The 14646-nt window shown below is 51.3% G+C and overlaps 1 protein-coding gene across 1 annotated transcript; it reads right to left on the reverse strand.

Moving 5' to 3' along the window:
* Positions 1-2546: 2546 nt before the first annotated feature.
* Positions 2547-10295, reverse strand: PRDM13 (PR/SET domain 13). Its single transcript, XM_070377126.1, has 4 exons — positions 10152-10295; positions 8489-8620; positions 8114-8234; positions 2547-4273 (listed from the first exon to the last, which is right to left on the reverse strand). The coding sequence occupies exons 1-4, from the start codon at positions 10293-10295 to the stop codon at positions 2547-2549; spliced, it is 2124 nt and encodes a 707-aa protein (XP_070233227.1).
* Between the last annotated feature and the right edge of the window lie 4351 nt (positions 10296-14646).

The following is a 14646-nucleotide window of genomic DNA, read 5'->3' on the forward strand; positions in this document are numbered from 1 at the left end:
CACTTCCAGTTCTGTGTGGCAGGGCCATCACTAAACCTGGTAGCTCTGCAGAAAAGAAAGAATTTGCAAATAGCATAAGAATCCTTAATAAATAGTAGTATCATTGCCACCATATGTAAATGTTAATCCACGCATTTTTTTGGTTCCTCTTTGGGCTTTCTTTTACAAAGCAAAACATTTTCAGGTCAGCGGACACTTAAGTGAGTTAGTGTGAAACTTAAGTGAAAATCACTTAAGTGAAAGTCACTTAAGCTGACACTTAAGTGAAAGTTCAGTGTGTCTGACTCTGTGACCTCATGGACTATACAGACTATGGCATTCTCTAGGCCAGAATACTGGAGTGGGTAGCCTTTCCCTTCTCCAGGGGATCTTCCCAACCCAGGGATTGAACCCAGGTCTCCCACATTGTGGCAGATTCTATACCATCTGAGCCATAAGGGAAGCCCAAGAATATTGGAGTGGGTAGCCTATCCCTTCTCCAGCGGATCTTTTTGACCCAGGGATTGAACCAGGGTTTCCTGCATTGCAGGCAGATTCTTTACCAACTGAGCTATCAGGGAAGCCCAGCTGACACTAAAAAAAAGCTTATAATTCGAAGCATAAATTTTCCCATAGAAGAAATTTTTTTTGCTGATCACAACCCACAGAACTTATATGCCCTTCATCTCCCAGCCATGCCTCCTGCTGTGATGGGTTAGAAAAAGTCCCTGCCAGCCACCCAGTGATTGAGGCTGCGTTCCCAAATGGAAGACTGCAGGTTGAAGACTGCCAAAGTACTAGGATGCAGAAAATAAAGCACATTTTTAACTGAGTTAAATCATCAAGGTCATATCCAAGACCCTTTGGTGACCCACTAGAATTTTCCTGCCAATCTCAGGGAGGAGCGCTGCAGACCGGGGCTCTTAGGGTACCTACCCTTAGCCAAGGGGTGTGACTAATCCTCCTCTTCCTACATAACTGCAGTGAAACCCCAGAGAGCATGTGGAGAAAGGAATGGGAGGTAGGGGAGAAGGTGTTTTCCAGTTTTAGCCCACAAAATTATATTTTTTATGATATCCTTCCATTAGTTAGCATTAATTTTGTATACCCATAAATAAAGTCACTGCTCCAAGTTTGCCTAATTATGGGCCTCCCAGTAGTGACCTTGAAGAGTATTATTTCCTCTTCTGTAAAATGGGACCCATTCAGACAGCAGGAGATTGTTGAAAGATGTACTTCGGGTAGGGGGAACCTGGGAACCTACATAAAACAAATAGATCAGCCCTTCCAATAAAATAGATCCTTCTTTAATATTTGTTGAATGAATATGAAAATGTACAAATCATAAAAAGCACTATTCAAGTTTCCTTTTTTTGCTTTTGAGGTTCTGTCAAAATGGTACATAACAAAAAATAGTGATTCTAAGGTTGCACAGTTCTTTTTGATGAGGAATATTGTGTGTGGGTGTGTTTTTTCTTGAAGGTCATTAGCTTCTTTCCATAAAGATGAAAACACAGCATGATTAACAATGGTTTCAGCAAACAATTATTTTGCCTGCTATCTGGGAGCCTGTGAAATGCACGTATTGAAAATGATGTTTCCCTATTATAACAGTACTTATAATTTATTTCATGAATAATCAAAGTATTCATGTCCCCTGATTTATTGTATTATGGAGTCGCCTCAAAAACCACTTTCAAATTAAATTATTTCATTAAAAGATCTGCTGAACCTGCCAAGTGAACAAACTCTTGTTTTTAATCTTTATTTTTATTAAAGATTGCACAAACTGGAACCAAGACCAAAATACTGAATCCACTTTACATCATTCATTATAAAACAACATACATCACATTTGTTCTCTACCAAATAGGGCATTTTCTTTAAAATTATATATTGCGTGCTCTCAAGACTCATGCTTTAGATATTTTACATTTGTCATCATTCTCTTATAAATAATTGCAACTTGACCAATTTGTACACCTGCTACCACTATATATTCATTGCGTCAAGGCGGAGTCTTTGACACGAGAACAGATGAAATGGAAACAAGTGTTTGGATGTCACATCTACCGAATTGCGGCTACTATTTTGCCTATGCAGTGAAATGCTAATGTAAAATACACAAAAAAAAACGTCGTTTCAAAAGGCACAATTTTCTTCACAAAAAAAGAACAATTTAAAAATACGCGGCAGTTAAAATCGACGCCCTCGAGGGCGCTGTGGCTTCCCATTCATGTGATCTTAAACCTGGAGAGCCAACCACCTGGGTTGGCGAAAGGGTAGCCTATTCGCGGTGCTCAGGGGCCTGGAGTGTGCTGGAACCCGCCGCCCTGGGGATGCTCGAAAGGCAAAATTTCTTTAAGACGCCTCTAAACCTTTGCTCAGACTTTCAGCTTCTGACCTCGGACCGCTCACTGTTCCAAATCTGGCGGGCGACCAAAACCAAACCGGTTTTGTCCGCCGGGTCTTTCTCACCACCAGCAGCTCCTCTTCTCCCACAGCAGAAGCCCCTCTTCTCTCTGTCCACGCCCCCACACTCCCCGCCTTCCCTGAAAGACACGTTACTAGTCGCGCTCGCCACCGCCCCCGGCCTCGGGGTCGCTCTGGTCGTCGGTGAAGCAGACGTCCACGTCGCTGTCGTTGTCGCTCTTGGGCTCTCCCGGCTCCGGGGGATAGTGAGGCTCGGCGCCCGGGCCGTCGGACGCCTTGGGGAGCAGGTTCTGGCCGGGGTGGCGAGACTTGACGTGGCGCTCCAGGTCCCGGCGGCGCACCAGCACCTTGCCGCAGAACTCGCAGCGGTATGGCGTGTTGCCCTCGGCATGCAGCCGGATGTGCTTGTTGAGATTGCTGGGGTCGCCGAAGGGCCGCAGGCACACCTTGCACTTGAGCGGCTTGTAGCCCGTGTGCGTCCGCATGTGGATCTTGAGCCCGTACTTGCGCGAGTACAGCTTGCCGCAGTAGAGGCACAGGTGACCCGTCTTGGGCTTGCCCGTGCCGCTGCCGCCCCCGCTGCCGCCTCCCCCGGCGCCGCCAGCGGCCACGACGGCCGGGGGCAGCGTCCCCGCGTCCAGGCGGCTGCGGCCTTTCCCGGCTGCCATCTCCGACAACTGCTGCGTGTGCATGGCGATCTCTCGGTCAATGCTAGCCAGGGAGCCCAGCTCGGCCGGGCTCAGAGCGGCCGCCGCCGCGGGCCCACTGAAGTAAGAGATGGACTCCGGATACTTGAGCAGCCCGCCGAAGTGCAGTTTGAGCGGGTAATAAGCGGCGGCGGCTGGTGAGCCGTACAGGAGCTCCCCGTTGTAGACGGTAAAGGCCGGCATGACGGCCGGCAGGTGGCTGCACTCGCCACCCGGGTAGCCTTTGAGGCCGCCCGCGTCGAGGGGTGGCAGCGAGCAGCGCTCGAGGGGCAGCCCGGCTGCCGGGGGCAGCTGCGCGTAACGCACTCCTGGTACGTCGGCGGCGGCGGGCGGGGCGCGCTCCACGTGCTTGAAGGCGGACGCCTCTTCCGGGGGCCCGGAGAGCAGAGGGAAGCCGCGCAGAGCGCCAGAGCAGGGCAGGCCAGGAGGCGGCGGCGGGTCCCCCGCGAGTAGGCACTTGGGATGGTGATGGTGGTGCGCATGGTGGTGATGGTGGTGGCCAGCGCCGCCAGCCGCCGGGTTCTCCCCGCTTCTCGGGTGTCCGCCTGCCCGTCCCCCACCCAGCAGCCTGCTTAAAGCCAGGCCGGCCCCGGGTTTGCCGCCGCCCTCGTCCCGATAGGGGTCGCCGTGCGCGGCGGCGGCTGCCCTGGCCAAGCCAGTAGGCTTGAAAGCCGAGCGCACGCCCGGGTAGAAAGCGAGGCCGCCGCCCCCCGCTGGGGAACCGCCCACGATGCCAAGGAAGTGGCCGTGTCCTCGGGCGGGACCACTCATGTCCAGAGCGCGGTCCGGCTGCTCTTTTCCCTTCTTGGACGGCCCCCACTTGGCCAGGGTCGGTGACGTGGCGGAGGGCGCGGAGGAGGCCTCGCGCTTGATGCTCTCCCGCGCTCCGCAAGCCTGAGGGGCCGGTGGGACCTGCGGGTGCGGTCGAAGAGTGCTCGCCGGGGCGGCCGCAGCGAAATCTGATGCCGGGGGTTTCGGGGAAAGGCGAAGGCCATCCGCGGCCGGGGCAGCGCCTTGGCGAGCCGCGTGCTCGTGGTGCAGGTAGGCGCGGCCCCCGCCGCTGCTGAGCACGCAGTGGAAACGTAGATGTGCTTTAAGGCTGTTGGGATATCTAAACGTCCTCCAGCAGTACCAGCAAATGTAGCGCTCCTCCCCTGGGCGAGAAACAGTGAAAAGGAGACCCGGTGAGAAGCAAACAAGCGAGAGAAAGAAAGCGCCAGCGCGCCCAAGGCAGAGCCCAGGTTTTGACCAGAGGTATGGGGTGAAGCATAAGTTTTCTTGGGTACCGGCGAATAAGTGAGTTCGGTAGACCCATTGTAGCAAGGACGCCGAGAAGCCCCAAAAGGCCAACTTTGTCAGCATCTGCATTCTCTGGGACTACTCAGAGACCGAGAGGTGTGACCTGGGCCTTTCCAACGAAGACTTTCTCCGGGCCATCCGAGCATATCTTCATTGGAAGGGCAGTGCTCAGGGAGGCTGGCTTGAAAGAGCCGGGGAAGAGCCGAGAGCAGCTGTTGCTTTAAATCAAGTGTGGGGCTGTGCTTTGCCTGCGCCCATCTGTTGGTGTTTGCAGAATAGGTGGCGTATGTCAAGGAGTTTGGATAAACTGAACAAAGGCCAATCTAATGGTCGTGAGCGCCTCATTACCAGGCGAGACAATATCCTGTATGTATGGGCCATATGTAATCATTCCTTTTCACAGAACAATGTCTTTTATGTCCACTACCCACCCTCCCCAACGCCTCCCAGTCTTAAACACTTTGCTTGAGATTTTCCTGGAGCGTGACCAACTGAAGGACCACATCGGGACTATGATTTGCTATTCTTCAAAATTATTTGCATCTTTATTTCCTCTTTAACCCCATTTAATTTGATGGGAGAAAAGAAAAAGTCTTAGGTCTTCATATTCTAAAAACAGAAGGATTATATGCATTGTCTTGTCATTTGTTCCACCTGGTTATTAATTAACTCTTAGATAGCTGCACAAATCCAAGCTTAGTAAAATTCTTGGAAAATATCAATGTATGTGCGTGTGTGTGTGTGTGTGTGAGAGAGAGAGAGAGAGAGAGAATAATATAGATACTCAGCTTTCGAAAAGTACACGGTTCTCTGTCAGGGACTACACACATGCTTTTGGCATCAAACCTTGTGTGTTTAATACTATTAACATTAGTTGCTTAATTTTGCTAGGGTCTGGGAACACAGTCAAAAGACATGTGTATGAAACAGATTTTGATCACATGGTAGAAGTTAATTTTCACTTTAAAACGTCATGTTATATCGCTTCCAAGAAAGCAAGCTTGTAGTGGGGTTTCTTCTTAAATGTTGTGGTTGATTGATAATACTTGGTTTATTGATTATTGGTTTATTAATAACCAATTATTATTGATAATAATTGGTTGATTGAAGGGAAGGATGTCCATAAGAAAGAAGTTAGTTGAGCCACAAGAAAGTGTACAAAGTAAACATCAGTTTCATTAAATGTAATGGGAAAGTTAAATTTTTCCTCCTTGCACACCAGCAGCTTAAACTTCTGAAACATTACTACAGAAACAACAATGGGAGAAATTTTCAGATATGCCTCTCTTCATGTATTTCACTCCTGAATCTGGATAAAGCAAGTCATCCTTCCTTCCAGATAACTAAGGTGGAAGTTCAAGGAGCAGATTATTGTAGCTGAAGTTAAGGTACAGCAGAAAGCAAACGGAGAAAGGAAGATGATTTGCCTATGTGACCTATCCTCATTGTTTATGGAAGACAGATAAAAGTCATTCCAATGATTTCAATGATAAAAATCATGTCTGTTGTACTGAACAGCCATGTAAAATAAATCTTCATAGAGAGGGAAGACTTTCTCAGTTCTCTTGGTGGGTGTGTTGATTTAATATCTTAAGTAACCTCCTTTCTGCTAAGTTCAGAACCTCCCTCTCGTCACCCCTTTTTAAAGAGGGCGTTTTCAGAGGCTACCCCAAAGTGACTCAGCTCTGTTCCTAAAACAAAGAGTCAGTATTTTCCTTAATCTTACTATGGAATTGAAACCCACTAGGGTTAGCCAATATTGGAAGAATTGCAGCCACCTCTACTTATTTCTTCCTCTTTTCAGGGTTTAAGCCAATGTATGTTTTGTTTCATTATGTGTTTTTAGTTTATCCTAATGAGTTGATCTGTTCTCTTGATTCTGAAATCCAACCTGTGCCAAACATATCAACACACCTTGTAAGTGATTTTGCCTCCTCTCTCAGATGCATCTCCAAGGTTATCAAGATTTCAAGCATCTGAAAGCTGGAGAAATCAGGGTTCAAAATAACCTACAGATTCCCCAAAAGGGAAATGGTGTCTGTTCTGACATCTGTGACCATATGATGTTTATAGGCTCTATTGACTGAAATGAAAACATGAGGGCCACCACTCAAACAAATTGCTTTTGTACTATTTGAGAGTGTCTAAGAAAGGGTGTCCTTTGCAAAAATTCCTGGCCCCCAAAGGCCAGTAGTCCTTGGAATTGTTCTATAGTGACAGATTTGAGAGTTCTCCACTATGGGGCTTTTGTCATGTTTCTCTCTTACTGGAAGAAGTTGACAAGAGAATGTAATATAATGTGATAGAAGGAAAAATCTAGGGAAACTTTTATGAATACTGTACATACAGGCGATGGCACCCCCACTCCAGTACTCTTGCCTGGAAAATCCCATGGACTGAGGAGCTTGGTGGGCTGCAGTCCATGGGGTCGCTAAGAATCCGACACGACTGAGCGACTTCACTTTCACTTTTCACTTTCATGCATTGGAGAAGGAAATGGCAACCCACTCCAGTGTTCTTGCCTGGAGAATCCCAGGGACGGGGGAGCCTGGTGGGCTGCCATCTATGGAGTCGCACAGAGTTGGACACAACTGAAGCGACTTAGCAGCAGACTTAGCAGCAACAGTACATACAGGTCTACCCACAAAATCAATAGAATTAATTTACAGAGGACAAGGATACTCTGAAGTGAAGTGATTCATCATTTTGAATTAATTTCATTCTGTCTTATTCATGAAGTGTTTCTTAAATCCCACACTTGTATTAAGTTCTTTAACTCTGTTTCTAAAGGAATGAGATTAAGCAGGTGATTCAGGAGAATGTGTCAAAATATTTCACAGCATCTGTGATGTTGACTTTAAATATAACTATGTCTTTAGAAGAAATTACAAACTAAAACAACTGGTGAAGAAAAAAGAAAATCACAGAAGCATTGTGCAATAAAAGGGAGTCTGGAGATCTTAACTATTTTAGCACCTTCCAGCTTTTTTCCACAGAAAGTGTTTCTCAGTGTCCTAGAGGAGGTTTGAAAATGTTTCTTTCTTTAGTTACTTGCTGCACCTTAATTTGCATGAATCCGCTCTGGGCTTTGGAAGGGATCAAATAAATCTGAGAAGAAACTGGGATACATCCCAGTTTCGATTCAAGTAGGGAGAGGGAAATGAATAAATACCATTTAAACGGAAGGGCCTCAGTACCTGCCAACTGACCAGCTGTAAGTACCATAATGCTTCTAAAACTCTGTAGAAATACATTACTCTCCTCCAAACCCGATGAAGAGATCCCCCTCACCTTCTAAAAGCATTCCAGGTTTGAGTTACATTTTTTGGAGCTCATGATGTAGTTACCCTTATAATATGTTAAGGCATCTTTATGGATTCTTAAGTAAGTAAATAATTGTCTCTTTGGGTATGCTATCGGAAAGGACGACCCGCATGAAATTTATGAGTATTTTTTCCCTGACATCAAGAGCGAGATTACTATGGTCTGTTAGCATTTACTGTTGATTTAAAGGCAGTAGTGGTGACGTCGCCTCTGCCCATTCCGACTGGGAGTATGAATTCAGTTTTACACAGAGCAAGAAAAAGGCCTTTCAGGTCTAGGGTTGCCCGCCCCCCCCCCTACAAAGACCAGAGGAGGAGGACTGGATTCTCACCCACCCGCGCTGGCCCTGGGGGCTCTCTTAGCGGCGGTACCTTTCTCGTCGTGCGTTGGAGTAGCAATGATGGGTATGTCGAACCACTGCGCCAAGGAGTTGGAATACCACACGGTCAGCTCCTCCCCTGGCTGGACGTCTCGCAGTGCTCGATAGAAGATCTGGGACGCAAGGAACAGGACAGCTTGCAGTCATTTCCTGGGTAACTGGTCAAAAAACAACTGAGAAGAAAGACTGCATTCCCAGCCCCGACGCTGTGTGACGCTGGAAAAACTATTATGGGGAAAATAATAGTATCTACCTTATAGGGTTGTTGGGATGTTTAAACGAGACCTCTAGCTGAAGTGCTTTGCTCTTAACATCAGTGACAGTTTGGTAGATAGAATTGGCGGTGGTGGGGGGGAGCCCACAGTACCTGTCCTCCGGGTAAGTCTGCAATAGCTTCCAGAGTCTGTTCCTGGGGGTTCCTGGCTGCTCGGATTAACCCTATCCACTCCAGAGGGGAGCCCCCCGACTCGTCCACCAGCTCCCCTCTCACCATGCGCACCTGCAACACAAGCAGCGGTCGTTCTCCCCGGTGCCACGGCCGGACCCGCAACTGGAGGGAAAGGGTATCCCCCCACCACCCGACGTAGGAATGGTTGCGTTCGCTTTGGCCAGACCGCCGTGCACTGCTGGGAGGAGGGTTAAGTCCTTAGGACCCTTGCTTGGGGGAGGGAGGAAAAGGGGAGGCTGGCTAGTATAACAGTTCCCTGTCTTGTTCCACCTTGACAGCGCGAGTGAAAGCATTCCGCCCGAGCGAGTCACATATACCCTGGGCGCACCTCGTAACCAGAAGTTTCTCACCCCGACCCTAGCTCTACTGAGAGCAGTCCTGATGCCAGGCAAGAGACGTTTCACAATCAATCCCTGGACACAGGGCATCCCGGGCCTCCTTTCGTGTCTCCTCATTCCCGCGGCACCGCACCCAAGTGCGGAGATGCCTGCAAGCCCCGCGGCGAAAGTGTCTGAACAAAGCGGCCGCGGGCTGACTGGTCATTTAAAAGCAATTAAAGCGCGTTTAAAGCAGAAGGCGTGGTTGGCGACGAGCTAGGCTTTACTCCGCCGGGAAGAGGATGATTGCGAGAAGAACCAGGTACTGGTCCGGCCGGCGAGCCCCCGAGCAGCGCCCTTCAAGAAAGCTGTAGTCCCGGGTCCTCTTCCCAGTTCCCCCTCCCCAAGTCACCGGACTTCTGTCTTCATTCCCGGTCGCAGTTGACCGACCGTCCCGCTGGGACGCCTCAGGGCGGCCGGCCGGGCGGGAGCCTGCTAGTACCCCTCTCAGGTCAGGGGTCGCGACGCTGTTTGGGAAGTCGGAGCTGGCAGGTTGACCCTGAAGCCTCCCATCTGCGATCCTAGCCCCTCCGAGCCCGGCTACAATCGCCGGGCCCAGGTGACCCCTGGGTGGACGTTCCTGGTCCTCGGAACCGGCGTCAGAGTCACTGCCTGGCGCATCCTCTCTCTACTCGCCCCAAATCCACAAGCAGACATCCGCAGAAGGAAACACCTGGGGAGGTTCTAGGAACTAAGAGTGTCCAAGGATAAAATTTTCGGAGACGATGAGATTAAATTATCTGAAGCTAAATTTAAGCCTCAAATTAGCTTATTGAAGGGCAGAAGATTAAAAAAAGAAAAAGTCCTCAACGCATGTGTGTTGTATAAAAGAGAAAAGGCACGTTTGCCAAGAGAGGCTGGATAGGGCGGGGAGGAGGGTTGGGGGGGTTGCGCCTCTGCGACAGAGACCCCAGCGCTCCGGGGAAATCGGGAGTTCCTAGTGGTCCCAGCACGTAAAGACCCTACTGCACCCCACCCAGGGGCTGTCCCCTCTCAGCCATATCTTCTCCCCTAGCCTGGCCCAAGTCCAGCTCTTGGTTAACGCGACTTGTGGGAAATGATCGGAGTCCCCTTCCACCTGGCAGAATTGGCAGGTAACGGCTCAGTCACCCGTTTCCTCCCCTAACCCTATCCACCCCTTTCCTAGGCTGGAAAGAAGGGGAGACGAACGAGCGGCAGAGAGCGGAGGTCGGACTGGCTAATACCTTTTTCTTGGGCCCGGGTTCCCTGCGATCTGACAGGTACTTGCCCAGCTTGAAGGTTCCGGGCACCGGCCCGAGGCGCAGGCCGGCTGGGATGCAGCAGTCGGCACTCACGCTGGTGGCCGGAGCGCGGGCAGCTCCGTGCATTGCTGCCGCCGCCGCCAGGCAGGCGCTCGGGTGCGCGGGGTCCTCGGCAGGGCACGAGTGACAGAGCCGGAGCCGCGCGCGAGCGGGCGAGCTGCGCCCCGACGTGCGTCCTGCACCCGCAGAGTGACGCGGCCGGGCATGCACTGCGCCTTTTCAATCTGGGCGTGCGCCTTTTGGCACCGCGAGCGGAAGGGCGCGGAGTTTGGTGAGAGAGTTGCGCTGCGGAGCAGCTGCAGAGTCCCACCCGAGAGGGTCACATGGAGTGGTTCCCTCAGCCCCCTGCATAATCGAGGCCTCTGAATGGCTGGCGCACAATGGTCCAGGCGACCTTCCCATTCCTAAAAATCCAATTTGTCAAGGGCGAAGAAAAGGCGCTGGTGAATCAAAGGTCCGGCGGGACCATTAATCCTCAGCATGGGGTATTGTCCTCGAGACAGTTACGATATTTTAAGTGACAAATCCACTGTATAATTTCTCCATAAATTTTACTTCCTTTTATTGTTCGCCGACAAACCAGTTTTGGGAAATAAGTGACTACTTTAAGTCTACTTGGCTGATTCCTTTGAGCCTTGGTCTACTTCAAAGATTTTTAATTCTCTACCCTTTGGCTTTATTGTAAAGGAGATTAAACAAAGAGATGGGGACTGTTTGGAGGACTTGTTAACTTCTATTGATTTCTGGCGTGTGCCATACAGAAATTAGGCAGGTACTTGATGGGAAAACACCAGAAAATACCTACACTTTTTAAATAACGGCCATATTACCATTTCAGGGGATTGGGTTCAGGCCAGTCGTCTATTTAGAACCACTTTATCGTTCCCTCTGTCCAGTTTGAAGAGTCCGAACTAGTTTTGGGAGACGACGTCAGTTGCACCTTTGCTCCCCGGTGGCCCCCAGGCTTGCCCTTTCTCTGGAGAATGGGAAGAGGCCGTGGGACTAGACGTGGGGATCGCCTGCCCTGACTACACCCGAGGATTGAAGAAGGGTTCTGCTGGCTGGGTTTTTAATCATTTCTCCCCTGCAGGCCAAACGAAGACTCAAGCCCTGAACGCTTTTAAGTTTAAAACGAGGACGAATTTCTTGGGGCGAATTTCCCCAGAACCAACAAGCCAGACATTTCTTTTAAAGGCACTCTAGCAAAGGTCACAGGAAAGGGGCGCGAGGTGGGCGTTAATAACAGTGCATGCGGGCTCAGTCGCTTGGTCGTGTCTGACTCTTTGCAATCCCACGGACCATAGCCTCCAACCCACCCCCAACCCAGGCTCCTCTGTCCATGGAATTCTCCAGGCAAGAATATTGGAGTAGATAGCCATTCACTTCTCCAGGAGATCTTCCTCACCCAGGGATCGAACCCGCCTCTCCTGCATTACTTCGCAGTTCAACCAGAATGTTCCTCCTTTTCTTTTAGAGAAGCCTCCGATTTGTGTGGGGACAATTACCGTATTATTGTCGAATGATAGCCGAGTGATTGAGCTCATTAGATATTTGTGACAGTTCTGCCGGCACCTGCGGGGTGCTAATCATCCTGAGCACTGCTCCCCAAACGCAATGCCCAGGAGTCGGTATTCCAAAGAGGAACCTGAGTGACTCTGTGCTCCGGCCTGCTGTTGGAGGCCCAACCTCTGCGCAGATGCAGGAGGACTCCCCGCTGTCGCCACGCCGAAATCTCCACTCGGCTCTGCCGGCCGAACATGTGTTTCTTAGGCCACTGGTGGGGATATTTGTGATTAACAGCAGCAGCAGGACGCAAGGTGGCGACACCTGTAACTTAGCACTTCGTCCCACCAGGCCCTACCTGCGGGACCCTTCGTTGGAGATCTGCGTTCGCAGTACTGGACAAGGTCAAGAGACTCAGGCTCATGCAGTCTGTGCTCCGTCACTCAAGGTTCGAGGAAACTTCGGGAAGTTGCTTCAGAGCCTCAGTCTCGTAATCCGTAAAATGGGAATAATGATGCAGCCTCTTGGTTTCCATTCTGCAATTCACTAGGGTTTATGTGAAGGTCAACAGCAGTGATCTGTAGAGTGAATAAATTTAGGGCGTTCCAAAATTCGCGGCTCCAAGCCAAGTCAAGGGTCTTAAGTGTAAGTATCACAAGTCTGGAGAGGTGGTGAAACACGGATGACCGCTAGGTGGCAACCCCAAGGCCAGTGTAGACGCTGCAGCTGGGACGGAAAAGAGCCAGTAGGCGGATCCGAGCGACCGTACGCTGCGGTTCCTCTATCCCTGCAGCCACACGGTGCCCAGGGCTCCTTTCTAAGGGAACTGCCGCTGATTTTTTATTCTTAACCCTCCAATTGCCCCCTCTTCGGGCCGCGAAGGCTGGCCGCGACAGAGAGGAGGGAGCCTTTGATCCAGGGGCCCATGAATGGCGAAAGTCAGGGGAGGGGAGGAGAAGAGGAAGCGGCTCCGAAGAGCGGAGGGCAATAAATTTAAGCCATGAACATGTCCCTCTAACCTCTGGCCTGGAGACTCCGGAATGACACCCAGTTTAAATTACCAGTACTGTGAGCGGGAAGGGGCGAGCGCGGGGCCTGGGTTCGGGGCTCCTCCCCGGCCCTCCTTAATGACTGAAAAAGCGTGAACGACACGCGAACAATTTTATCAATAGAACCATGTAAAGGCCGACTGTGAGGAAAGTTATTTATTAATATAGCCAATTGTGGCTGGTTCCCAGCCCCGCGAGAAGAAAGAGACTGCGCCAGAGGCATTCAAACCCGCTCGCCCAGTTTTATTCTGTCCTGTGGCTCAGAGTTGAAGTTCCCCAAGTGAAATAAATTGTCCACAAAGGAGGAAAGGAACACATTTTCTTTTATTTTTCCTCCCCTAAAAAGCAAGGGTGAAACCAATCTAATGTGCCCAGTGGAGCAAGATGGGCCGTGAAAGGCTGGGTGTTAAAAGTAAAAGCGGGCTGTGCAGCAAATGGGATGGAAAATTAAATGAAATTAAATAGCTTGAACGGCCGTATTGTCCCTTATTAAAAAGACACATTAATTACATGGTCTCAGCCTTATTCAAAGACAATGTTGAGACTCAATCAAAACATTCCACTCGGCTTTTTTATGGACTGAAAATGGGCGTCCAGAGGCCCCGTTAAAGCGAAATCCCTTCTACGCCGAGGTGCGGGACCAGGCAGGTTTGTGGGCGGCCCCGCTCGCTGCCCACCGCGGAACTGCGCGGCCAACACCTTAGTCCCGGTAACAGGTTGCCCCTAATCAGGCGTGGGCGCCGGAGAGCAGCGGCCCTCCAGCCACGGCACCAGCCCACCCCGAGCCGAGCCCCACCGCGCCGCGGTGCTCTGCCGGGCAGCACTAGGGGGCGGCCCCGCCCGCGCCTGGTGGCGTCGGAGCGCCGGGCTGGATACGCTGCCCGCGCCGCGCACGTGTAACCCGGCTCCACTCCGCTTCTAGGGAAAGAGCCCCAGCAAGACTTCGCGCTGAGCTGGGGTCTCCGCGGCTCAAAGCCCTGGTGCCTCAGATCCTAGTGGGGCCCAGTTGGCTACTCCCCGCTCACCGCGGGCCTTGACCTTGAGGCCCCGGGTGGTGGGGAGTCACCAACGCCACCACCCTTTCGGTGCGCAGAGTCCCGAAACCCCGGGATGGAGGGAGGGGCGCGGGGTCCAGGATCGCTGGCGAGACCGCGGCGAGGCAGAGGCCTGGGGACTCCGCCGAGCTGGGGCCAGAGGTGACGGGGGCTCGGCCCCCGAGGGTGTCCGCACCGGCCGGGTGGGCGGGTCAGTGCGGACCAGCTGCGCTGCCCCCGAGGCGCGGGTGGGACATTAAGGCCGGGTCTGAATAGCGCGGCGGAGACGGGCTCTGGGAACGCCACCAGATGACACGCCAGCGACTGGGCCATTTTCCCCTAATTGCGAGGCCGGTGGGTGCGCAGCGGCCGGAGACTCCAAACGCGCGCCGAGGACGCAGCCCGGACGCCGCTGGTGGGTTTTGTGGTGCCTTTTTTGTTGTGTTTTAAGTCCTTCATTGGAAGCGGCTCAATAAAAGTATTCAGAGTTCCTCTCAAGTTGCCTTTTAACCGGAGTTCCCCCAACTTATTTCTTGGTTCTTTCGGTTGACATGGTGCAAAGAAAAGTCAGCGAGCGTGTTGCTGAATTGCAATGTCTCGGGGCACCTCCACATTCAACGCTCCTCTGCCGGCCGCTGCCGAATGAGCCCGCACTCAATTCGATTTTCCTTGCTGTTGGACACATTTAGGAGCGCCTCTATTTGTGAAGTTCATTTCTAGGCAAATGTATTCAAGAGCTGATGGGAATGAATAGGACCGTGTGTCAGCCGCCCCTAATTGGGATTAAAGCACTTAGGAGCATATGCAGAGAGTGACAGAAATTCTCAGGTT

Source organism: Bos mutus, chromosome 9 (assembly GCF_027580195.1).
Source record: "Bos mutus isolate GX-2022 chromosome 9, NWIPB_WYAK_1.1, whole genome shotgun sequence".
Taxonomy (NCBI): Eukaryota; Metazoa; Chordata; class Mammalia; order Artiodactyla; family Bovidae; genus Bos; species Bos mutus.

Coding starts and splice junctions, on each gene's coding strand:
- PRDM13 (XM_070377126.1), bottom strand. CDS start 10,295: ATGCACGGAGCTGCCCGCGCTCCGGCCACCAGCGTGAGTGCCGACTGC. Junction 8,621..10,151: donor AACCCGGGCCCAAGAAAAAG/GTATTAGCCAGT, acceptor CTTGTGTTGCAG/GTGCGCATGGTGAGAGGGGA. Junction 8,235..8,488: donor CAGACTTACCCGGAGGACAG/GTACTGTGGGCT, acceptor CTTGCGTCCCAG/ATCTTCTATCGAGCACTGCG.